This window comes from Lucilia cuprina, chromosome 4, assembly GCF_022045245.1.
Source record: "Lucilia cuprina isolate Lc7/37 chromosome 4, ASM2204524v1, whole genome shotgun sequence".
Taxonomy (NCBI): domain Eukaryota; kingdom Metazoa; phylum Arthropoda; class Insecta; order Diptera; family Calliphoridae; genus Lucilia; species Lucilia cuprina.
In genome coordinates this window covers 41,390,195-41,416,074 of record NC_060952.1, presented here as the reverse complement: position 1 = coordinate 41,416,074, position 25,880 = coordinate 41,390,195, and the positions used below count along the sequence as shown (strand labels likewise).

General features: G+C 27.4%; 1 protein-coding gene across 1 annotated transcript; it reads left to right on the top strand.

Annotated features, from left to right (window-relative positions):
• Window positions 1-319: 319 nt before the first annotated feature.
• LOC111678268 (sodium/calcium exchanger 1) lies at window positions 320-22,500 on the top strand. The gene is made up of 6 exons (XM_046950347.1): window positions 320-602; window positions 12,028-12,127; window positions 12,502-12,627; window positions 16,266-16,424; window positions 19,749-19,920; window positions 20,050-22,500. Exons 1-6 carry the CDS (start codon window positions 525-527, stop codon window positions 20,252-20,254), a joined length of 840 nt encoding a protein of 279 aa, XP_046806303.1. The 5' UTR covers window positions 320-524; the 3' UTR covers window positions 20,255-22,500.
• The last annotated feature ends 3,380 nt before the right edge of the window (window positions 22,501-25,880 follow it).

The following is a 25,880-nucleotide window of genomic DNA, read 5'->3' as shown; positions in this document are numbered from 1 at the left end:
TTTATGTTGTTGTTTTTGTTTTTGTTTGCTTTATATATTGTATGTATTATTTATTTACTTATTTATTTATGTTCGTATGTGTGCTTTATTTTCCTTGTATATATTTATTTATCTGTGTATGTGTATATAAATTTTAGTTGTATAAAATTTATTTTTCTTTTGTGTTTGCTTTACGTGTGTATAACTTTTATTTTTTGTATTAATATTTTGTTTTATTTATTTTATATTTAGTTTTATTTTATATTTTATTATTTGGGTTGTAAAATTTTCTTTAATATTGTCGGAATTTTCTTACTATCTTTAACTTTAGTTTAATGAAATCTGAAACAATTTATTAAACAATAAGACAATTTTGTGTTAATTGTGTTGTTTTACTTTATTTCGATATTTTTATTAAATCACATACAAACACTTCTCTACTCTCTACATAACAAAAAAAAAAAAAACAAATAGACGATGAATTGGCAGGACTTATTCAGGAGGCTGAAAATAAAGCACCCGAAGAATTAACAGAAGAAGACAAAATGGCTCTACTGGGACGTCCCAAAAATGGTGATATTGTACGCGCACAATTGCGTATTAAAGAAAGTAAAGAATTTAAGGTGAGTGTGTATGTAAATTAATTTAATTTTTATTTAAAAATTATATAATGTATTTTTAATACTCATTAAATTTAGTTCAAAATTTAGGAAAATTGTTTGTAAACAACTTGTGCCAAGAACTTTTATACTTGTGATTCTATAGCATATGCTGTAGCAACAAAAATAATATTTATAAAATAAATCAAAATGAATATCATTTCAGGCAAAGCATAAAAATGCGGAATAAGGAAAATAGATAACAAGTTAGAAATAAAAAAATTACCAACCATCACCCCCAAACGCTTGAGCTGGGCCAGCGAATTGTCCAGAGTCTGAAAAAGGCGCGTGTCCAGCTCTGGACTCCAGACTAAAGACCAGTTAATAACATAAACTAATTATGATGTAGTTTTACAATCTCGACAATAGCACGGTTATAGTGAAGGCTATGGACTATTATATACTAGACTAGACTATAGACCAGACTATAGAATAAGCTATAGACTAGACTATAAACTAAACTACAGATTAGACTAGACTGTAGACTAGATTATAGACAACACTACAAGTTAGACTATACTATAGACTAGACTCTAGACTACACTATAGTCTAGACTATAGACTAGACTATAGACTAGACTATAGACTAGACTATAGACTAGACTATAGACTAGACTATAGACTAGACTATAGACTAGACTATAGACTAGACTATAGACTAGACTATAGACTAGACTATAGACTAGACTATAGACTAGACTAGATAATACTAGACTATATAAGCTTTATAATACTAGACTATATAAGTCTAGACTATTGTCTAGACCATGGACTAGATTATACTACAGACTAAACTATATACTAGACTAAATACTAGGGCAGACCATAGTACAGATTATCGCCTAGGCTTTTGCCAATCCAAATTATAAAGTAATCTGGACTATAGTAGCTTATGCTAGTGTTGTTTTTTACTTTTGTCGTATAATGAAAACATTTTTGTTACTTCGATATCAATCATACGCCCTGACTCATGTAAATGTTATGTTTGAACTGGAAGGATTTTTTAAACTAAAAGGAAATTTTAATAAGAACATTTTCTTACTTTATTCTATCACTAGTTACAGCTAACTTTTGTAAAGTAAAAAATAAAAAGTAACCAACTATTTAACTTTTAAATAATTTCTAGAGAAAAATAAAATGTGGTATTTTGAAATGTGACCACTTTATATGTTTTAAACATTTTTATAATTTCTCTTATTTTCGAAAAAAAAAAATCAGGAATTTTGTGTCAAGTAATTATTCCTTTTTAAATAAAAAGTAACGACGCACACTAAGTATGAACAAAAAAAACTCCATTCAAATACTTTCCAGTATTAAGTTTGAAAAGCATAAAAGTTAAAAGTTAATTAAATGGATGAGATACTTTTAGATGCAGAAAAATTAAAAAAACACACAACCATACGAAAAAGATACTAAAACTCAAAGAGTCATACAAATTGAGAAAAAAAGTCCGTGTATATAAAACGACATATAAAAAATTGCAAAAATGTCGTTCTTTTCTAGCTTGTAGTCATTATAAAGTATTTTATTTGAAGTAATGCACAGACATCACAACAGCAATAATTTTGTGCATAAAAGCAACAAACCAACAAAAATATAAAATGCTTATACGTTTGAAAAAGAAAATCGTTATTAGACCGGTCCATTGTGATATCAAAGGTGCAAATATATATCAACTTATATCAAATATATATAAAATGCTTTATTTAACATTATCAATCTGATTTTTACTATTTATTTGTTAGTTTTGTAAAAATTCTTTATAATTTACATTAAATCGAGACTCAACCGTTGATTATGTGAAAGCCAGTCTAATATTTTTACTAAAAACATAATCGGTTTTATAGTCCGACAACTTTTTTAAATGTAGAAGTTTGTATTCAAACCATACAATTTCCATAGTAATTGAATAGACTGTGGGGAAAATAAATTAAACAAAAAACCTTTGAAAAATTAAAAAAATGTTTAACATAGTAATTAAGTTTAGTTTACACAATGGGTTTGTCTTTATCATGTTGCAAAATTCACAAGGGACTTAATGTTGCATATCGAAATAAACCGAAATTATGAAATTGTGAACAGTTATACTTGGATTAAAATCATGGATTCCAAATCATATTTACAAAACAACATACTTAAGAAAAACCAAAAATAACTTTAATAAAAATCCTCATTATTATTTCCTTTTACTTTAAGCAACAGTGTACACAATTAGCAAAGGATAAAAAGTACAAAAAGTTTTGCAACAAAAGTAAAATTAAAAATAAATGCTTATGCAAAAAGAATATATAAAAACACTCAATTGCTTTTGTGCTAAAACACAGTTGGTTAAATACAAAACACTTTTATTTTCTCTGGGAAAATAAAACAACAATAACTACAACAGAAATCCTAAACAGCAACAATAACAACCAGTAAACTACTATACAAAGGGGAAAGTGTTAATGCAAAAATAGTGTACTAAATAGAAAAGTTTTCCTTTTTTTGGAAAACAAAAACTTTATTTTATTTCAAATTTAATTGAACGTATAAAAAAAAAACTTACTTTGGTTAATGCTCTACTATTTTAAGTTTTATTTAATGATATTAAGTCATTAAATTTAAATTTTGGCTTAAGTAGATTGCAATGCAGTCATGCATTTATATGAATCACATGCCACTTTTCAAAATAAAAAAAAAACTTTTTTGGTTATTGTTAAGATGTTGCTTAAAGTTTTATACTTTTCAATTTTTTTCCTTGAAAATTGAACAAAAAAATCTAAAGGTATATTTCCGATTATTTAAGAACCTATTATTGCAACTTACATAGCAATGACCGTAGTCTATAAAATCAACTGTAGTCTATAGAATAGGCTATAGAATAGTCTATAGAATAGACTGTAGTCCAAAGAATAGACTGTAGTCTATAAAATAGACTGTAGTCTATATAATAGACTGTAGTCAGTAGAATAGACTGTAGTCTATTGAATAGACTGTAGTCTATTGAATAGGCTGTAGTCTATAGAATAGGCTGTAGTCTATAGAATAGACTGTAGTCTATAGAATAGGCTGTGGTCTTTAGAATAGACTGTAGTCTATAGAATAGACTGTAGTCTATAGAATAGACTGTAGTCTATAGAATAGACTGTAGTCTATAGAATAGACTGTAGTCTATAGAATAGACTGTAGTCTATAGAATAGACTGTAGTCTATAGAATAGACTGTAGTCTATAGAATAGACTGTAGTCTATAGAATAGACTGTAGTCTATAGAATAGACTGTAGTCTATAGAATAGACTGTAGTCTATAGAATAGACTGTAGTCTATAGAATAGACTGTAGTCTATAGAATAGACTGTAGTCTATAGAATAGACTGTAGTCTATAGAATAGACTGTAGTCTATAGAATAGACTGTAGTCTATAGAATAGACTGTAGTCTATAGAATAGACTGTTGTCTATAGAATAGACTGTAGTCTATAGAATAGACTGTAGTCTATAGAATAGAATGTAGTCTATAGAATAGACTGTAAATTATAGAATATACTGTAGTCTATAGAATAGACTGTAGTCTATAGAATAGACTGTAGTCTATAGAATAGAATGTAGTCTATAGAATAGACTGTAGTCTATAAAATAGACTGTAGTCTATAGAATAGACTGTAGTCTATAGAATAGACTGTAGTCTATAGAATAGACTGTAGTCTATAGAATAGACTGTAGTCTATAGAATAGACTGTAGTCTATAGAATAGACTGTAGTTTATAGAATAGACTGTAGTCTATAGAACAGACTGTAGTCCATAGAATAGACTGCAGTCTATAGGATAGACTGTAGTCTATTGTCTAGACTAAAGTCTATTGTCTAGACTGTAGTCTATTGTCTAGACTAAAGTCTATTGTCTAGACTGTAATCTATAATATAGACTGTAGTCTATAGTCTAGACTGTAGTCTATAGTCTAGACCGTAGTCTATAGTCTAAATTGTAGTCTATAGTTTGAAATTGCTGTTGAACTTCATAAAATCTATGAAATATGTATATGTTTACATGTATGTGTAAGTGCGATGAAATACTTTTAAGAAAGCATTTACCATATAGAAGAATTTAAATTGAGAAATCAAATATCATGTTTATACCTAAACTTAATTACTATTAATTAAACATATTTTCATAAGCTTCTAATTGCTAACTAAAGAAAGCACAGCGCTTATTAAAGTGAAAAAAATCTTAGACTTAAGGAATTAATTAAGTCTTTATAATAAGTTTCTCATTAAATCCCTAGAAATATTATACAGTTAATAATGTTTATGTTTGTACACATATATATTGAAGACGATTTAGAGGAAAGTAAAATATATGTAGAGGCATGTATAAACATAAATAGACTAGAAAATATGTGTAAACATAACCCTGTGAATTTCATTGGCCATTCTGAACTATTGTATAAGGAAATAGTTTTGAAATATATGTTTATTCTCTAAATTACTTAATGGCAATAACCATTCTCTCTATATTAAAAAGTATCCATTATTATATATGTATGTATATTTAAAAGGGATACCTTGATTCTTTGTTAAACTGCTGGAAAACAAATAATGTTTGTCGTTGTTTTGGTGTGTGTGTGTGTGTGTAATGTGTATGTATTCTTTTAAACACAAGACATTAAACATTAAATAACCTCTCATCTTTACAATAATGATTATACAATGACGTTGTGGCATTAGAACATAAAATAAGTGTCCATACAACATGCTAACAACAACAATAAGAATAAAACTATATAACTCATACTTTTATAAGGACACACTCACACTTTACTAATTTATTAGGAAGAACCTTCTTAATAATGATAAAAAAATTGTATAAAGAAATGTCAAGGTATATTTCAGATATTTTCAAAAAATTCAAGTTGTATTTCAGAAAAATATATAATTATGCATATTTCTGAAATTTTCTATTTCAGAACTTTTCATTTGTATATCAAAATTTTACATTTGTTTTAGAAAATTCCAATTAAATTTAAAAAAAATTAAATTTTTCTAAAATGTTAAATTAAATTGTATTTCAGAAATTGTTATTGCAATACTGAAATATAATTGAAAATTTCTTAAAATCAATTTTAATGTTCGGAAGCACTATTAGAAATGGTGTATAGTATTGGAAGAAATGCAGGTGAAATTATTTGTATTTTTATATTTTTTATTTAGCATATTTTTAGGCGCCCTATTAATACTTCCCTGCTAACAATGAGATAGTAAACTATAGAGTCTGTAAAATGGCCCAGACCAGTTTAATTGTGTGTGTTTAGTAGTGTTTCTGAAATACACAGAAAACTAGGAAGTAGTGTGTACTAGGGTGTAGTAGAGGATATCGGAGAGAGTGTCATCAAGTGTCATATTCAACACCACCACATACAAACAATTAACAGTATAAACAACAAATGACATTGTCTTAAATCATCTCTATAGATGTTTGTGTATAAAACCCTGCAGTTAAGAATTGAAAGTTCTTGATAGAACTAGTTTTTTCACTAATATACCATTGGTCTTACAATATGTTTTAATAACTCAATTTTAAGGAACAGTGCAAGAAAAACGTTCAATATATCATATCTCTAGTGATTTTGAAATGTTGATTTTAGTCATTTTTGTATAAAAAAAACCTACAATAAATACATTGTCCTTATGTAAAACTGTTGGGTAATTACGAGTACTTCCACTACAATGACACAATGGCAATAAAAAACAACAACTACAACAACACTGATTACACATTTATTTGAAAAATTTGCTTCATGTTTCATGCAAAATAGAAATTATTCTCATTGTAACATGTGTTCTTGCCATTTCACCGCACATTTGCCATAAAATATCAAAATTAATGTTCTATTTACTAGAATTACACAATATTAAGAAAATTATTTTTTTAGTGAAATTTGAGTTAAAAATTCATTTAATTTGTTTATGTGTTGAGACTTAAAAATGTTAATAGTTTCATGGAAATTGATTTAAATGTTCAATTTAATGTAGAATTCTGGTGAAAAAGGTGCTTTGGCTTATAAAGTGCTCTTTATGCGATCACACTTTACGTACGTGAAGTCTAATGGAAAAGTAAAATTAAATTCCATCCGTATAACAAAAAAGTCTTATGATTTATAATTTTTGTATTTACACGATTGTATAAAACAATAACAAAGTAAAATGGAAACAGCTGTTTCACTTGTTTGTATGTGTTTACATTAAAATACATCCCTGATCTTATGCGACTTGCTTGTTTCATAAATCATTTTAATAAATGAATGAATGAATGAATGAATGAATGAATGAATGAATGAATGAATGAATGAATGAATGATTGAATGAAGAGAGTCATGGGAATTTTTCATCCGTATTTTTTCTCAATGTGTAATTATTTTACACAAAATTTTGACAGATCATATTACTTGTATGCTCATGAAAATCTTGGACCATCGAAAATGCCCGACTAACTCATTTAGGTTGTCTAGCCTAATATCAGATAGCTTTAAAGGATCTTTTGAAAATAGAAATACTAGATATAGAAAGTGGTCCATTTTGGAACACGGTTTCCAAGACTTACCAAAAATCAAATTCGGTCGAGAAGTTTAGTACTTTTTGTACAGATGGATAGTTCTTATAGCAAAAACAGAATTTAAAAGAATTTTATCATATTTGATCCCGATTAAATTAGGGAATCTTTTTTTACTTATTTCTATAAATATTAGTTTTGAAATTAAATACAAACCGTTTTGATTGTATTAGAACCTAAAAAACGAACTTCCTGGTTCCTCAAATTGTACCTCTTTTATTGGTACTTTTTGTTCTGTAATAGACAATCCCAGAAAAAAATTTTTATAGGAGGGGTAGGAAGTAAGTGTGGGCATATCCCTTAAAGTTTTGGTAGTTTTGGATTTCAACATTATATTAACGTTTAAAAGTAACTTTTGACCTTCAAGTCATTGTTAAACAGGACTCTTATAGGGACTAGTCCAAGTTAATACCGTAATGATCGGAAAGTTAATCCCGATCATTACGAAAATCTTATGTTAAGACTTAAATAAAACTAAGTTTGACCAATTTTTGTAGAGATGCATGAACATTTAACATAATTATGAGCTCGGGGGTTACGGTTGTATGAGGGCTAAATGGAATAATTGACCGAGTTTACATCGAATATGAAAGCTATTCTGAGCCGATCAGTACACTATAAGGTGATGCAAAACACCCAGGGCAAGCTGGTGTATCAAACCAGTTTATAATGAAAAACAAGTAGGAAAGTATAGTCGGGCATGGCCGACCGTATAATACCCTACACCATCAGTATATTTTTAAAATTTTTATTTTTTATAAAGAAACTTTTATGTTTAATATTACCATAATTCCATAATATTTAAGCAATTTATTGATTAAAAAGAACTAAATTTTCTAAATGGGGCTTTATATAGGTCAAATATGGGCCGATCCTTGGTAAATTTGGGAAAAGGATGTATTTTAAAATAACAGTTAGTTTAGTTGAGTTTTTTTTGCGATACGAATGGTTACAAGTCAATTTTAGACGTTTAAGACATTTTTTAAAGGGGGGTTCGTATGGGGGCTAGGGTCAAATAAGGGCCGATCTTTACGAAAATCTGTAGTGCCATTTATACTTATATAAAACTTATTTGTGCCAATTTTTAGAAAGATAGTAGAATATTTGACGTAATTATGGTATAAGTAAAGTTCAAATCGGGAGGTACGGTTGTGCCAAAAACATGCTTGGTCCAAATTTCATCAAATTATCTTGAAAATTGCGGCCTGTACCTTGTGCACAAGGTTTAAATTGACGGACATGTCTTAATCGACACAAAAAATGATTCTGAATCGATCGGTATACTTAAAGGTGGGTATTGGACAAATATTTTTGTATGTAACAAACATCAGCACAAACGTATAATACCCTCCCCACTATAGTGGTGTAGGGTATAACAACATTATATTTTTTCCACATCTTTTGAAGTATTCAATAAATTTGTTGCATCCATCCTAATGAGTGTGTTTTCTTTTTTTGAGAAAATGTTTAACAACTTTTATATAGTCATTTGTTTATGTTTATTTTCTTTAATTAACCCATTTTACTGCTAATAAAATAAAGGATTTTTGTTTACTATTTCAACACGACCAACATACACACACATACATATTTTTAAATTATACTGCCATTATTTTTAAGTTTTATTATTTATTTACTTTGTATTTTATGTGTATGTATGTTGTTAATGAACAACATATGTTTTTATTACACTTATTCATATCAAGAAAATCTTCAAGCTGAAAATTATCCTATATTCAACAAGAATACAACACAGCAAACAAACAACTTTGACAATAATTCGAAAATTTACTTTTAAATACCTATTATTTGAATATACATATGTTTGCTGGGTTATAACAAGAAATTTCTCTTAAATGTATGAGAACAGTAAAATCAGCATTAAATTTACCTTGATAATGTTTTTGAGAAGTTTTTTTCCATTTTATGTCTTCTCCGATTTCTATTATGACTTTATTATTTTAGGGCACTGACATTTAAAAGTAGGAAGTGGAAAATTTTTGTTTATACAAGCAATTATTAACGAACAGAATTTTTAACAGCTTTATTAAAAATACACCATGATATGCACATGCATGAGAATTTCTTAACATGTAACAAAAAATTGTACTAATCGAAGCCATTACGCCCTAATAGATAGACTAGCGACACAAAATGATTACTCAGATTATTCCAAAATTTATGCTTTAGAGTAAATTCTAAAATACGAACAAATTTAACATTATTTTTTTAGATTTCTCTTAATTGGAGTACTGCTAATAATTTCAAACATTTTAGGACATTTCTCTATGTGAATGTTGGATATAATAAAAATATTTTTTTTTTCTTATTTTATGTCATGTAAACTTATTAAATTTTGTAAATAATTAAACGGGGTTTAATTAATTTGGAATAAACAAGTTTCAAGTTTGGTTTTAAAACTTAAAAAAGAAAAATGAATTTACACTCATAATTGTCAGTTAAGACTAAAAGTCATTGTTATTTATTTGAGAGTTTAAATTGCAAAAGACTATATAAGTTAAATAAAGTTAATGACGCACAAGATATTTCATATACTGAAGAAGACGGAATATATCAAGATAGATATCAGTAAGAATAGGACAATGATATATCAAGATAGATAGCAGTAAGAATAGGACAATGAATGATAGGCAGACATCCAAGTCGGCTTGGCCACTTCAATGAACACTCTCATAGTTGCAATAACATGGAAAATAATAAAAAATTAATGAAAGTGAATGTCATGCTCACACCCTTATCCAACCTTGGCGATGTTCTAGGTCTAAATGATATAATAAGATTTCTCAAGGTTACAGGTTCTAATACTGTACAAACCAAACAACAAAAAACTAATGATACACTTTGATGAGTATACTCACCGTCCGACACTTAAATTTATACACGAACCGGATGATAAACGTCTGAAACTATAAATTAAATGGAGAAAAATTGCGTCTTAATTGTTCATTTCCTGATCCTGTGTCCTTTTTAAAGGACTTTTAAAAAGTACTGATCACACAATGTCAAATTTGATGTCAAGCTAACAAGAAGAGTTGTAAAATATTTTGTGTTATTTCTATTAAAAGGACACAGGATCACCAAACTAAAAACGCAGATTTTCTCCTTCAAATTTATATTGTCAGACTTATATCATTCGGTTCGTGGTATAGGTAAAGGTTCAGCAATATAGACTGTGGGATAATCAATCATTCATCAACGCTACTCTTTAATATACTGCATAACCCAGCTAGCATGTTTTATAATTTTCTGATCTTAATTTATATATTCGTTGGGAGAAAATCGAATTCTAGCCGCGACGCTTCTAAAAGAGTCTTTTATGAGCATTGTTTTTGGTCAGTTCCAAATCATTTTTGAATATTTTTTGGATCGTATTACTGGTCTGGATGCTTTCTCAAACATATTTTTGAGTCTTCTCTAAATTTTTTCAAACACCTAAAGGATTTATTTTTTATTGGTACAATTTTTTTAAACTCGCTACTAATTTATCTGTTTGGTGTCTAATCATCAGACTAATTTAATTAATTAGTCGCCTAACTTTCTTCCTAAGAAGATTGTTAAACATATATAAACTCAAACATTTATTATAAACAAAATGAGTATTATATTAATCATTTTAGGTCATACAGAATATTTTGCCAACTTTTCTTAAATAGTCTTTTATGAGCCCTTTTTTAAATCGTTTTTGACAAATTTTTATTTAAGTGTAAATGTTGTTGTTCCATTCTTAATAACAACACCAGGATGTTCAATTTATGATTGCTTTACAGACAGCAAAACAAAAAGAAGTTCTTAAGAAGCGAAAAAGAAATAGAATTTAGTTGATGGAAGTACTGAAAAAGTGTTGTTTTTAACATAAGTTTGTCATAGGAAGGATGTCCTTTTTATATGATTGTAAATTTATTATTTTTAAAGTCATCCTCAAAATGTAATATAAATTTAACATATAACCTCTAAAATAACAATTAGGGTGCTGCGTATGTCTAGTACCAGTAAAAGAAAAAAATACCAAAAATCATTTACTATCGATTATCATTAACTTAGGACTCTTTAATGTTTAACAATATGTTCTATGATCAATTAATAGTAAATATTAGAATATTTTGCCAACACTTCTTAACGAGTCTTTTACGACTCGCTATTAAATTCAGATTCGACTGATTGTTGAGTCGTTTTTGAATAAAAAAGACTCAGTTTAGTGATTAATCATCCAACAATCTTTCAAAAGCTAGCTGAGATATAGAACCAGCAAAAACTCGGTAATAGGTTGTACTTAAATTACCACTTATCTTTCAATTACTTCTACTTACCGACTACATTACATTGAAGTGCTCTTGTAATGACATTATTTTAATTTGATATAGAAGAAGTTTATTTTGGGTTTTGTCATTCTGTTTGCTATTATATTTGATTACGAGTTAAGAAAATAATAAATTTGCATATGAAAAGAATTATTTGACGAACATTTGACCGAAGCACCTGGTTTGTATTTTCACTGGCTTTTTTTATTATTAAAAATAGAACAACATACTCAACAACATTACAAGTACTTCTTTAACTGCTTATTTGTAAGCGAGCGAAGAATGCCTGCAATGTCTTTACAATGTTAAAATAATGAATGAAAAAGTTACAGAAAGAGGCTTTATTAGCATGTACCATTTTTCTGGGGATATATAGATAATATGTATTAATTATATATGTATGTAAATTGATTTAACATATATATATTCCTTTTTTTTCTTTAAAATTTATTAAAATCGTGTTATGTTTTTCTTATTTTTTTACAGAATACTGTAGACAAACTGGTACAAAGAGCCAATGCTTCCTTAGTAATTGGTACATCCTCATGGAAGGAGCAATTTATTGAAGCACTTACAGTGAATCCCGGTAAATAAAAAAAAACATGTCAATATATATGCATATAAATTTAAATGTTAACTATATCTACTCCATGTATTTTTTTATTATTTCCCTTCTTTTTGTTTGAAATATGCACTTCATATAAGCATAAATTCACAAGCTGTTAAATATTGCAACAGCCATGGTAAAGAAAAAAAATAAATTTAAATAAAAAACAAATTATGGTTAATGGTATGATGTATGTATGTATATTTCAACTGCAAAAAAACTACAACAAGAAGAAGAAAAATAAAAAAAAAATATTACACAACTATTTTAAGGAAAAAATATACATATAAATTAATTCCTTTACTCATTTTCTTTTTCATCTTTTCCCCTTTTCCTGCCTTTTTAACAAACAGGCGATGATGATGGTGGTGAAGAGGGTGATGAAGAAGGCGTGGCATCAACACCATCCTGTTTCGATTACGTAATGCATTTCTTAACATTATTCTGGAAAATCTTATTTGCATTCATCCCACCAACAGGTAAATTTTATTATATATTTTATTTTTATTTAAAATATGTAGAAAATCAAATGGCTTAAGCTCTTGCTGTAACCTGCTGCAGCAAAAAAAGGACTTCATACTTAAACTATACATTATTTCTGGTATATCCTTTAGAGTTTTATACAAGTGAATATTGTTAGGTTGTAGTGCACAGTGGCGTCAATAGACATATTGCAACACAGGAATTATATAAAGGAATACAAGCTTTCAGAGTCGTGAGCAAATTAGAAAAACTGGCGTATAAAATTTCCAAAAATTTATTAATTTATTTTAATTGGGTCTAAAGAATAACAATAAGGAATTCTATATTTAGTTTGGCCGAATCTCATACCCCCTTCACAGTTTTTTACAAAAAATCCAAAAATATCATTTGTAAACGAAAAAGTACAAGAAAGTTTTTGTTAATTAAAATTCAAAAAATTCCTTTTGAAGAAGGAAAAAGTATTAAAATGTCCTATTTCAAATGTTCTTGTTTACTCCGGGATCTACATCTATGTGTCTATTTTGAGGAACGAAAAAGTACCAAAAGTCTTATTTTTATATTCTCATTAACTCCGGGATCTTCATGCTTAATTTCATAGTTCTAGCCAATAACAATACACAGCTTTGTTCGTAACTTTGTTTTGTAAGCAAGCAAGTACAAGAACAAAATTTTCCGTATGATTCTGTGTATTATTTTTGTTTGTTCGGTTGATAAAGCTGTCGCTGGGTGGATAATCATTGGCCGAATATGACTTGGATCGTTCCGGGGCAAAGATCAATCTTTACAAACCTATCGACAGACGAACAGACAGGTATAGCTTATTCGACTCCGCTATCTATAAGGACTTTAAAATATATGTATTTTATAGGGTCAGAAAATTATATTATAGAAATTACAAACAGAATGACAAACTTAAATATACCATTCTCACAACGGTGAAGGGTATAAAAATGAATATAAAGGAAAAAACTAAACTGTACATTTGAATTTCAAATTATTCTAATAAGAAAATAAATGAATAAGTAGTCGTTGTGACTTGATAGAAACTAGAAGTGTTAAAGTAGCTGCTATTTGGAAAAAAATGTCCATAGACGATTTAAAAATTTCTACTAGGGCGGTCGAAGTTCTGATAACTTTTTAAATCTTTAATTAGAAAAGAAGACAGATTTTTAACCGAGTGAATACAGAATTTTTGTTTTAAATAATTAAGCTAAGCTGAAACCGAATCTGGCCTCATTTCCATCACATCTAGGATACGAGATATCGATATCGTCACGAAGTTATGAAAAACTCAATTATGGATCCTTTTCAGGAAGTTATAACAGTATCAAGACCACTTTATTTATTAAAATGTTGGATGCCATCTGAAAATCTATTCTGCTCTCTTCTTCAATATTGTCAGATAAAAAGCTAACACGGCTCATTAAACATCCAATATTTTGCGCAATAAGTTCGGTTAAATTTGTTTTTGTAATATATTTATCAGACACATCTCAGGTGAAATTAAGCCTCATGGACCTTTTCTTGTGGAATACTTTTCGTTAGATAGAATCAGATAATATCAAAGTAGAATGATTTTATCTGCAATTTTATAAAAATTCGAGTACTTGTTCACAACTTTTCTAGTTTTTCACTTACGGTCCGCAGAGATATGTTGCCTGTTACTCCAATTTCGAGGAAATAGTACTGAAGGCAATTTCTTGAGCTTGCTGGGATCTCAAACTGAATCTAGATCACTCTTTCTGTCTCTCTCATCCAAGGCAGTCAGTGTCCCACAGAACTTATCATTTACTGGCTAAACGCATATGTCAGTTTACGAAATATGTATTTTTTAGATGATATTACCGCATATAGCAGCCTATTGACGTTCGATGAATGATCTTCGTGGTTAGACAGAGTCATATTGTCGCATTAATTGCAATTATTATGGTTATAATTGCCCTCTACACAAAGGGAAACAAATATTTAATTAAATTGACACCAAAGTTTCAATAACATCCGCTGTCAAAGTATATACATACATACGAAAACACTATGTAATGCTGACAAGGCAAAATTGTATCAATTCGTTGTCAAAATCTAAATTTAATACACATCCGTTGTCTAAATGTTAACAAACGTGGTTAGCTCACTATTGACAACAATCCGTAAGCTTACCACGATTGTTAACATTTAGACAACGAATGTGTATAAAATTTTGATTTCGACGACGAATTGTTGCAATGTTGACAACGTTGTGTTGTTGTGTCATGTAGGCAAGAGGTTCATGCACAAAATAAACAAAGTCTTTCACGGTTCCATTCTTAAGCAAGATTGCCTTTAGTTTTGAAATTCAATTCAAATCAATTTAAAGAATTTGATAACCAGTCTTCTTTGAAAATTATTTATTATCGATTGTGTTGTTAAACAATTACTATTAAATCCACTCTAATTCAATTATATTTAAACGCTAATAGACAACATTGTTATTAGTGTTAAATTCACTGTAAATGAAATTAATTCGCAATTTTTATACAATGTTTATAAAATTGTACAATTACATATTACCAAAGAGAACACCTACTATTTAAAAGAAAATTAAATATAAAATTTTTCATTCGCACCCCTTCAATTAAAGCAGTTACAATATGATCATCCCTTTTTTATTTCCTTCAATTTCCTTCTCAATTAAAGACTAAATTCCAACTTGTTTTAATGAAATTTAAATTCCAACCTTCTTGTTAATGTAAATTAAAAGTGTTTGAAAGTGTGTGTGTGTGTGTGTGCGCGCGTATGACAACAAGGAAAAAGTGCTTAATTCAGTTTATACAAAAAAAATCATTGTGTTATTTTGGATTAGCTTTTATTTTTGTAGAAATCTATTCAGAAATGAGATTGATTTTTCTATTGATTTTTATTGTAAATTTAAAGTTTAAAATCCACTTAAGTACTTTTTTCTTATTGTCATACTTAAGTGTTTATGTATTTTCAAAAAGGAAAGCAAAAAAAAGGTGAAAACCTTGAACCTCATTTAGTTTTACTTGTCACCTTGTTGTGGCATTGTTAACAAAACGCTTTTTATGGCTGGTTAGTTGGCTGACGGATTGAATGTTTTTTTAGGTTTTATAATTTTCAGTTTTTTTATTCCAGCAACAATTTCTGTTTTTTTTGCCAATGGCGTGACTGTTATTAAATTTAGCAAATGAAATTTAAATATTAATTTTTTTCCTGCTAGTCAACAAAATGATTCAAAGTCATCGTCTCCTCTATACTTATTTTAAACTGACAACTAAATTGTAGCACTCTTGTCAGTCAGGCAACCAATGAACTGCACTATATTGTACATACATACATACTCCGTCACTAACAACAGGTGTCATCATGTTGAGGTAAAAAAAAATATCTAAATTTTGTTTAATACAAATACGAATTAGATTACAATGAATATAAATGTATTGCAACAAATCTGATTATATCTAAAAAGTTTAGTAGAATGCCACCATGCAACACAAAACTCTAACTAGCAACAACTGCCAAATGCATACATACGAACATTTATTGTATAAATGTTTAAATAAAAAATTTATAAATATTTTTTATTAATGGTTTTATTTAATTGTTGATTTTGTATGTTTTTTTTTGTGAAATATTTCAGATATTGCCGGCGGTTATTTATGTTTCGTTGTATCGATATTTTGCATTGGTGTGGTCACCGCTGTTATTGGTGATATTGCCTCATATTTCGGTTGTACGTTGGGCGTTAAAGATGCCGTCACTGCCATTTGTTTTGTTGCTTTGGGTACAAGTATACCAGGTGAGTGTCAATATTAATAATATTTATTTATGCAATTTGTAAGAAAACCCCTAAACTTAAAAAAGATTAGTTATGTTTGTCCGTGAAAATAAATCAGCTATTCGAAGACCCCACCTGAACAGAATTAAACTACAATGAAGACCTTCTTCTAGAAGTTCATAACTATGATAATCTTTTAACTAAATATTCAATATTAAGCTGAAATCGGATATATATTTCATTCTTAACCAGATTGTGTTAAGTAATCTATATGTCAAAGCCTCCTTACGCCTATGATTCGATTTTATGTTTCTAGATTTCATTCAGTCTCTATAATGCGTTATTTTTTTCCGTTTCTAATTTCAATATTGTAGAAAATTCTAAAAGTATCAGTTCCTTTCCATCAGGATTGCAAATATCTAATTTTATGATTCTAGTTTCAATAGTTCCGGAAATTTGTAAAAAGTTCCAGTTAAACGATGAAAAAGTATCCTTTTATTGATTTTAATGCAATCCGAACGTAATTGCGATACTATACATCGAAAAAAAGGAGTTTTAAAATTACCAGGAGTGTGTGGTACCAAATTGACACCAAAGTGTTTATAATGTTTTTTTATAACATCCGTTGTCAACGTAATTGCATTTCTATACAACGAAAAAAAAGGAGTTTTAAAATTACTAGGAGTGCCTGGTACCAAATTGACAAAAAAGTGTTTACAATGTTGTTTTATAACATCCATTGTCAAAATATGAACAAATCCACAACAAAAATATACAAATACCAGATATTATCAAATGATAAAAAAAAAAATAATTTCACAATCGATGTTGTAGCGTCGTATGTCAGCAGCTGCTACAATAGTCATAACAATGTTGTTGGTATTTTCTATGCAAAAGTTCTATACAACTCTTACGACAATTTTTCATATGTTTTTCAAATGTCGTATGTCGTAAGAAAAGTGTTGTCAATTGTTTATTTCATTATATAAATAAAAATTCAATCGATTTTAGCATAAAAACGATAAAGTGGTATCACTGAAATCAAAAACAAACAACTGTTTACAAAAACAAAAAGCTAAAATTTTATTAAAAACAGTTTATTTATTAGTTTAAAATGTGGAATAAAGAAAATAATAAAATTTTAAATAAATAGAAATTAATTTGGTTTATTTTGCTCGTTAAATTAGTTTAATATTATTTGTTTTTTTTTACTTTTGACATTGTTTGTTTTAGATGTTTTTTTTTTATTGTGAACATTAACTTATGACTTACTGCAAAATCACTGTTACAACACTTTAGTAGATACAATATACAACTTGATTGTGAATTGAACAAATATGTTACAAATTGTCAACTTTATGTTGTCAAAATCACAACGATACTTTGCCTAAATGATACAAAGCATAATCGAAATGACAACAATGCATTGTTGCAACGATGTGCTTTCAAAATTACAACAATGGTTGTCAACATTATAACTAAGTGTTATTAAAGTTATTAAAGCTGTTGCAATGACAACGATGCGCTGTCAAAATTACAACGGTGGTTATGAAAATGATAACAGATCGTTATTTAAATTTTCTACAAATCCGTTGTATAAATGTTAACATACTTGACAAAATATTGTATCAATTTCCGTATTTTTCTACAGATTTTTTCACTCTATGCAAGTTTAATATTATAGAAAATTCAAAAAGTACCTTTTGAAGAATGGAAAAGTACCAAAAAGTTTCCTTATATACTAAAAAGTTCCAACAAAGTTCTTACAGTCAGAGTTATCCGATTAGTGTTAACTATAATACCATTTTTTATATTTTTCGTCAACAGTTTTTGCTTAAATAGTATGTTTTTTTGTATATAATCCCAGGGAATGTGTTTGTAAATCGTTTATATTACACAATTTCTTAAGACATTTTCTAAAACATTTTTTTTAATAATTAATTTTTTAGTTGATAATTAACCACTCCAAATTGATTGTTTGTATATAACAAAAACTATACTTATTTCTCTATAATAGTACAAGACAGAATGTGCATAAAATGGACAGACCCCATCTTTAAACCGGGTTGGTACTGGTATTTCAAAAGCTTCAAAAACAAGCCTAATGAGCTTTTTGTAGTGTGGAAAAACTAATTTGTTTTATTTAATTAATTGTACTCTGTTTTAAATTTACAAGAAATTGTATAACGAAAGATTCTCTCTAAAGGTTAGATTTCAACATAATCCTTTCAACATAAAAGTTTCTAAACATTTTAAACAGATAACATTGTTAAGGCTGTAATACACGGTTTTCAGATCTTACAATGTTGACAGAAAAATGTTCAGAAAATGTTCAACAATCGTTTAAACTTACCAGTTTTTGTTTTGAAACATTGTCTGAAAATCTTCTCTGACAATGTTGCAAAACAAATATTATAAGTTGACCCGGTTGTTAGACATTTCTCTGACAACATTGTAAGATCTAACAAAAGCCAGCGTCAGCTTTTTGTTATATTTAAGTATATAATTCCTTTGTTGTTTACCCACTATAATTGTAGTGCAATGGAGAAACAAAGCTGCAACATTGTAGAAATACTTGCATATAATGAAATGTTGCAAAATTTTATGAATAAATATTGATTAACATTTGTTGCATCTAACTGACTTGAGAGTGCAATTTTATTAAAAAAAAAATTGGTTACCAAATATATTTAAAATTTGTATTTGTATTTCAAAAGCTTAGCTTTATCTGGTTTTAAAGCAATGTTGTAAGCATGTTGCTAGCAACATATTGTTTAATATTTGTCAAGCAAAAGTTAAGTAAACTAGTTGCTTATGATAGGCAACTTTATTGATTAACTTTTGATGCATGTTGCAAAAAAAAAAAACTTTGCTTATTATGTATAAGCAATTATTTCAAAGAAAACTTTTAGAATTTTCTATTAACAGCAGCTTTAATAAAACAATTTGTTTATAGACTTTTATCTTGAAAGATGGAGCTGCTTAGCTTTATATGGACCCTTTAACAATGTTGCTAAACATTGTTCATTTAGAATAGTTTTTTTCGTTTCCCCATTAACAGGAGCTTTTATAGAGAACTTTGTTTTTTGTTTATACTTTTGTAGTAGTATAACGAAAGAAAAGGCTAAGCTTTATATTGATTTTCAACAATGTTGCTAAACATTTTTTTTTTTTAATTTAGTAGGCAAAAAATATCAAAACTTAGCAAATTAACAACAATTTTGTTGTTTTGTGTAACATATTTTTCTACACAAAATATTAATGTTTTAAAAAATGCAAATTCTTTTTATCTTAATGGAATGATTTAATTTAAAAAATTATTTATTATTATCAATTACTCTTCAGATACATTTGCCAGTAAAGTAGCTGCCATACAAGATAAATACGCTGATGCTAGTGTGGGTAATGTAACCGGTAGTAATGCTGTAAATGTCTTCCTTGGCATTGGTGTTGCGTGGTCTTTAGCTGCCATTGTGCATGAAGCAAAGGGCACCGTCTATGCTGTAGAACCAGGAACGTAAGTTAAATTGTGTAACACTTTTATATATTAAAAAAAAACTAATTGTTCAATTAATTAAATTGTGTGTATAAGCGAATACTAAAAATTTTAATTTGTTTATATTGTTTTGTTGTTTTTTCAATGTAGTATTGCCTTTTCTGTAACACTTTTCTGTTCGGAAGCTTTAATTGCCATTCTAATATTGTTGCTGAGACGTAGTAAAAAAGTGGGCGGTGAATTGGGTGGTCCCAGAAACATCAAAATTGTTAGCAGTATTATATTGTTCAGCTTATGGGTCATTTATTTGCTGGTAAGCACATTGGAAGCATATGGAGTCATTCATGGATTCTAAACAACAGCAACAATAGCAACATCTCTTAAATAAACAACACCCCAGCATCTTATAACTAACATCAGCATCAATAATAGCAGAAATAGAAAAAAATATTGTGAAACTAAAACGTGAATTAACATCAATGAAAAAAAACCAGCATTACTATTTGTAACAACTTTTTTTATATATATATAAACATAATAATATACATTTCACTACTATTACATACAACAAAAACAAAAATTGAGAATATATACTAAAAACTAGTAAAACATTTAAAACATAAAAAACAAAAACAAAAAACACAAGCTAACTTAACTTAACTACTATTACTTAGAGTTACTTAATGTTAGATTTTTAACTAAATACTAAATTTTGAGTCTAAAACTAAAAGAACCAAAAACCAAAACAAAAACATTTTCTTTTTTATAAATTTTTCTTAAGTCCAAACCAAAAAAAAAAACCAACAACAAATCAAATAATATCTATCAACTGTAATCGAGTCACACAGAATTTAGATTAATATTAAACTGTTATAAAAATAAGATAAAAATAATTAGCAAAGCTAAAACGGAGAAACTTTAAAATTATCTTAATTCTAGCTTAAAATTTTGTAAAAGAAAAAATAAGCAACATTTAATACAAGGAGTTTATAAAAGTTTAGCAACTTTTTTAATGTTGCTAGATTTTAAGCAACATTTTAGGGAATGAATTTAAAGCGAGAAATTAATACAACAAATAGAAAACTATGTTAATTTTTGGGGTACAATTTAAACATTGAAACATTGAAATTTTTGCAACATTATAATTGGATAGTTTTGCAACAAGTTCTAGAATTCTGTATTTTATATAAAGTTTCATTTATCAAAGGTTTATAGAACAAATTTTGTATGAAAATTTGGTTTATAAACCTTTGATAGAAGACCCTAAATATTCTTAAAAAAAATTAATGATCCATTGCTAATTTTGATAAAAATTGTAAACATGTTGCTGCAACAAGTAAATGTTAAACTATTTAGAAGCCTCGAAAACTATTTGTTTGCATCTACATATTTTTGTTTTAGTAGCAATTTTGTTTGGCAACATTTAAGATAGAGAATTAAGGAACAACTTCTCATTTTAACTTTAATAGTCAAATGTTATAAACATGTTGATAGCAACATATAAAAGACATGAAATAATTGAAAAAAGATATAATCGATTTCGTATCATATATATTTTTCTATAAAAAAAAAAAAAAACATTCTAAACATGTTGACAACAACACGATAGATAATTGTAGAGAAATAAGATTAGATCTCAACATCAGAATCCATATTAATTGTTCAAATTTCTGACTTTTTTGTCTTTAATTTTCAACAAAATTTTCTTATGATTGTTCTGCTTTTAATTGCCAGTTGTCAGGTTTTGGCCAGTATTTAGCAACAGTTTATTAATAATTAATTTGTTTAAGAAAACTATATTAAAAAAACACATTGTACACATGTTGCTAGCAACATTTCAGAATAGAGTTAAAACGTAAAAAATTAAAACTCTGTAAATTTGTTTGTAAACATTTATGTTACAAATGTTGCAGTTTTATAACAACATTTTTGAGCAACATTTGCAACAAATCATAGTAGTCAGCTCAATGTTGTGAGAACATTCAAGGATTCAATAAGCTACTTCGGTTTTCTACATTTCGATTCTTATAAAAATGTTTCAAAAGTGTTAGAAACGTTTTGAACATGAATCTAATAAAGTTTAAATTAAAACAAAGTTGCTAAAAAAAGAGTATATTTAAGCAGATAACAAAATTAACAAATATTTAAAACACCTTTAGATGTAATAGTCGAACTATTAAACTGCGTTTAAATCAGTAAAACACCAATTCATACTTTGTATAATTAAAGAAAAAAGTTGCTAAACATTGTAAATTTAAAGTGTTTAAACTTTATATAAAGTATAAACTTATTTTAAAATCTAATATTTAGAACCAAATATTATAAAACATTAGTTTATGTTTTTAAAGAAGGAGAGTAAGCTTCTGCCTAAACAAGCAACATTTAAAATGTTGCTAAACCAAACCCATAAACATACTCATAATTAAACTCCTGGTATTAAAGCCTACAACTAAAACAATTCTTTCCAAACAAACCTAAATTGTCACGCTCTGTTTTTATAAAAATTAAACCAAGAAAAAAACATGTAAAGAAATGTCAAAGAAATTGTGTATAGTAAATAATTTAGCTAAAAATCTCTTATCATTCTGCTAAAAACCAAAATTTAAACAAAAAAAAAAAACACAGCAAACAACTTTTTTTAACATAAACATAATTGTGTATTATTAATTAAATATAAACAATAATTTTTAAAACTAATTTATATAAAAAAAGAAAAACTTCATAATTATCTAGAAAAGAAAACTATTTATTACTCCCAAACCAAAAAAAAAGAGAATTTAAACAATTTATTATTAATAATATATTTAAAAACTTTTTTTGTGTAATATAAGTTATAGCTGAAAGAAAAAAATATGTTAATTTTCTTTGTAAATTTTTCATAATTTTTTTTTTAATTTTAATGTATTGTATAGAGTAAATTATTGTTATTTATTATTTCCTTAATTTGTTAATTTTTTTGTTTTGTATTTATTTCTATTAACTGTTTTGTTTTGTTAATAAAATATTTATAAAAAAAATAATTTAAAAGAAAATAACAACCTAAACCAAACGGCAGGAACCGGTAAAGTTATTAAAGTTAAATGTTGATAAACAATAGAACATGTTGCAGAACACTTTTTTCAAGCAACTTGTTTATTTAATTGATTTCAATTGAAAATTTCAGTGTCAAAAAATATTTTAAAAAAATATATTAATTTTTTTCAAAATTTAACTCATGTTTATTATGCATAATTGAACCATTTTGTTTATATACAATGTTTACAAACATAATTTTAAAATGTTCGTATAAGACTTTAAAATTCAGAGGAAGATACATTTTTAACATTTTCTTAAAAAGGAACTTCATGTGAAGATTGTTCCTTAAGATCCCTGCAGTTCAGAAGATCTATGGATTGTAGAGTAGCTAAAATATACTCTTTTTAATTTTTACTCGAAAAGTTTAAAATAACAAATTGATCCCTAAGTGGGACTCGAATTCGAGCCTAAAAAAATTTTAATACTACAGTTCGAAAAAAATCAATAATGGGCAAAGTTTATATACATATGACATGTTTAATGTACAGCTCTTGATTTACGACTGAATAGGATCAACAGAAACATACAAAAACAAAAATGTTGCTTCATTGCTAAAGCTGGATGTCCACACCACTCGTTTTAAGATTTTTCGCTCTAGATCATCTTTTAGATGGACCTCCAAATATTTTGATTCTACAAAAGGAGAATAATCAATGTATATGTATGCTGCAAGTTATAAGTACAAAAGCGTAGAATAGCTTGACGCGTAGAATGCTTAATGTAGATCTACACAGCTGGAGGTCCACACTACGCGTTCTACACTTTCTTGCATCTTACGCGTCTGTCAAAATAAGTAGAATTAACGTATTTGTATGCTGCAAGTTATAAGTACAAAAGCGTGACATGCCTTGGCGCATAGAATGCTCAATGTAGATCTACTTTCAGCTGGAAGTCCATAGTACGCGTTCTATGCTTTTATGCTTTCTACGCGTATGTCAAAACTAGAATCAATGTATTTGTGTGCTGCAAGTTATAAGTAAAAAAGCGTAGAATATCTTAACGTGTAGAATGCTTAATGTAGATCTACTTTCAGCTGAAGGAATAAAAAAGCATAGGATGCCTTGACGCATAGAATGGTTAAAGTAGATATATTTTAAGCTGAAGGTTCACACTACGCGTTCTATGTTTTCTAATATTCTACGCGTGTCAAAAAGAGTAAAATCAATGAATTTGTTTACTGCGAGATGTAAGTACAAAAGCGTAGAATTCCTTGACGCATAGAATGCTTAAAGTAGATCTACTTTTACACGAACATGTCAACTTATTTTGACAATTTATAAATTGAACGCTTAAAAGGTGAAACATAAAATTCTTTGACGCAAAGACCGCGTAGTTTGGACCTCCAGTTTAACTGACAGATGGCTAAAACAACAACAAAGAGTAATGACAGATAAAAATACAACACTGCAAATGATCGTAAACTTCGATCTAACTCAATAAAGTAGAATGAAATTGGAAAAAGGACTAGAGCTGCAATCCCCATGTTTTATTTCTTCAGAACATGAAAGTTAAAGAATTGATGTTTTCAAGTGACAGTAGCATATGGCACAAGGTGATTGCTGGTGAGGAGACGTTACGGGCATTCCATTCTGTCGTTACATCAGTATTCTTATGCATTGTTCACACGATGATTTGAATTACTTAAAAATAATAATAATAATTTGTAGGTCGTTTCGACAATTAAGTATCTGTAGTTTTTTGGAATACATTATTTTAACAAATTAAGTAATATATCTTCGCAAACAGCTGATTATGATAATTGAAGAATAATTGCATCGTGTGAACGGAGTATTATAATAACAAATGGCATTACAATTTGAAAAACTTGATCCTTAATTGGGGCTCGAACTCGAGAATGAAAAAATATTCAAATAATAATTTCGTAAAATATAATAATAAGTAACTAATGTTTTACAATTATAAAAAGATTTCAAAATATTTTTTTCTTTATAAAAAATATTAATGAAATCGACAGGATTTCTACAAAAATAAAAGTTTTTCAAGATTTCTCAGGAATTCTGGATTTTAACAGAAATTTTAGAAATCTCAAGAAGAAGAAAATAGTTTTCAAACCCATTTATTTAAAAAAAAATCAAAATCTAAAACTTTTAGAATAACATGAGCTTAAGAAAAAATAAATAGTTTTCAAATTAAATGTTGTATATTTTTAAAAAATTAAATGACTTTACTGATTCCTGTTGAGTTATTTGAAATTTATTTTTTTTATTTGTTAAAAAAACTTTTAATCTTTAAGAAATTTAAAAAAATAAATCAATCCTTAAACTAAACATACTTGCCATTACATTTAATTTTTAAACATAATTTAGCAACGAAACAAATTGTTTGTACTTTATATTTCTTAATAAATTTTAAAAATAAAAACAATAAAAATAAAATAAATTGTTACAACAAGTGATGGTTCCAAACAAAATAAACCTAAACAATAATTGCAAAAGTAAAATGCTATTTAAATATATAAAAAAATATTAAAATTTAATAAAAAAATAAACAACAACAAAGCTGGTTATAAAAACAAACAATTTCAAAAATCTTTAAAACATCTTAAAAATCCAGCTTTTTTGTAAGTGTACAATTTACCATTGGTGTTGTAACGTTGTATAGGTTTATACATACAACTCTACGACGCCGTTTGTGAATTGGCCACATGTTTTATAATAATTTATTAAATTATAATTAAAAAAATTTATATAAATTATATAATTTTATATAAATATGTATGTGTATGTATATGTACGTGTTAGTGCAGATAACAAATTCAACAACATATAAGAACTGCTATTTAAATATATTTTTTTTAACAAAAGAAAACTAAAACAAAATAATTACTATTTATATATTTATTATTTTTATGTTTTTATTTCGGTTTACATTTAAGTAGAATTTTT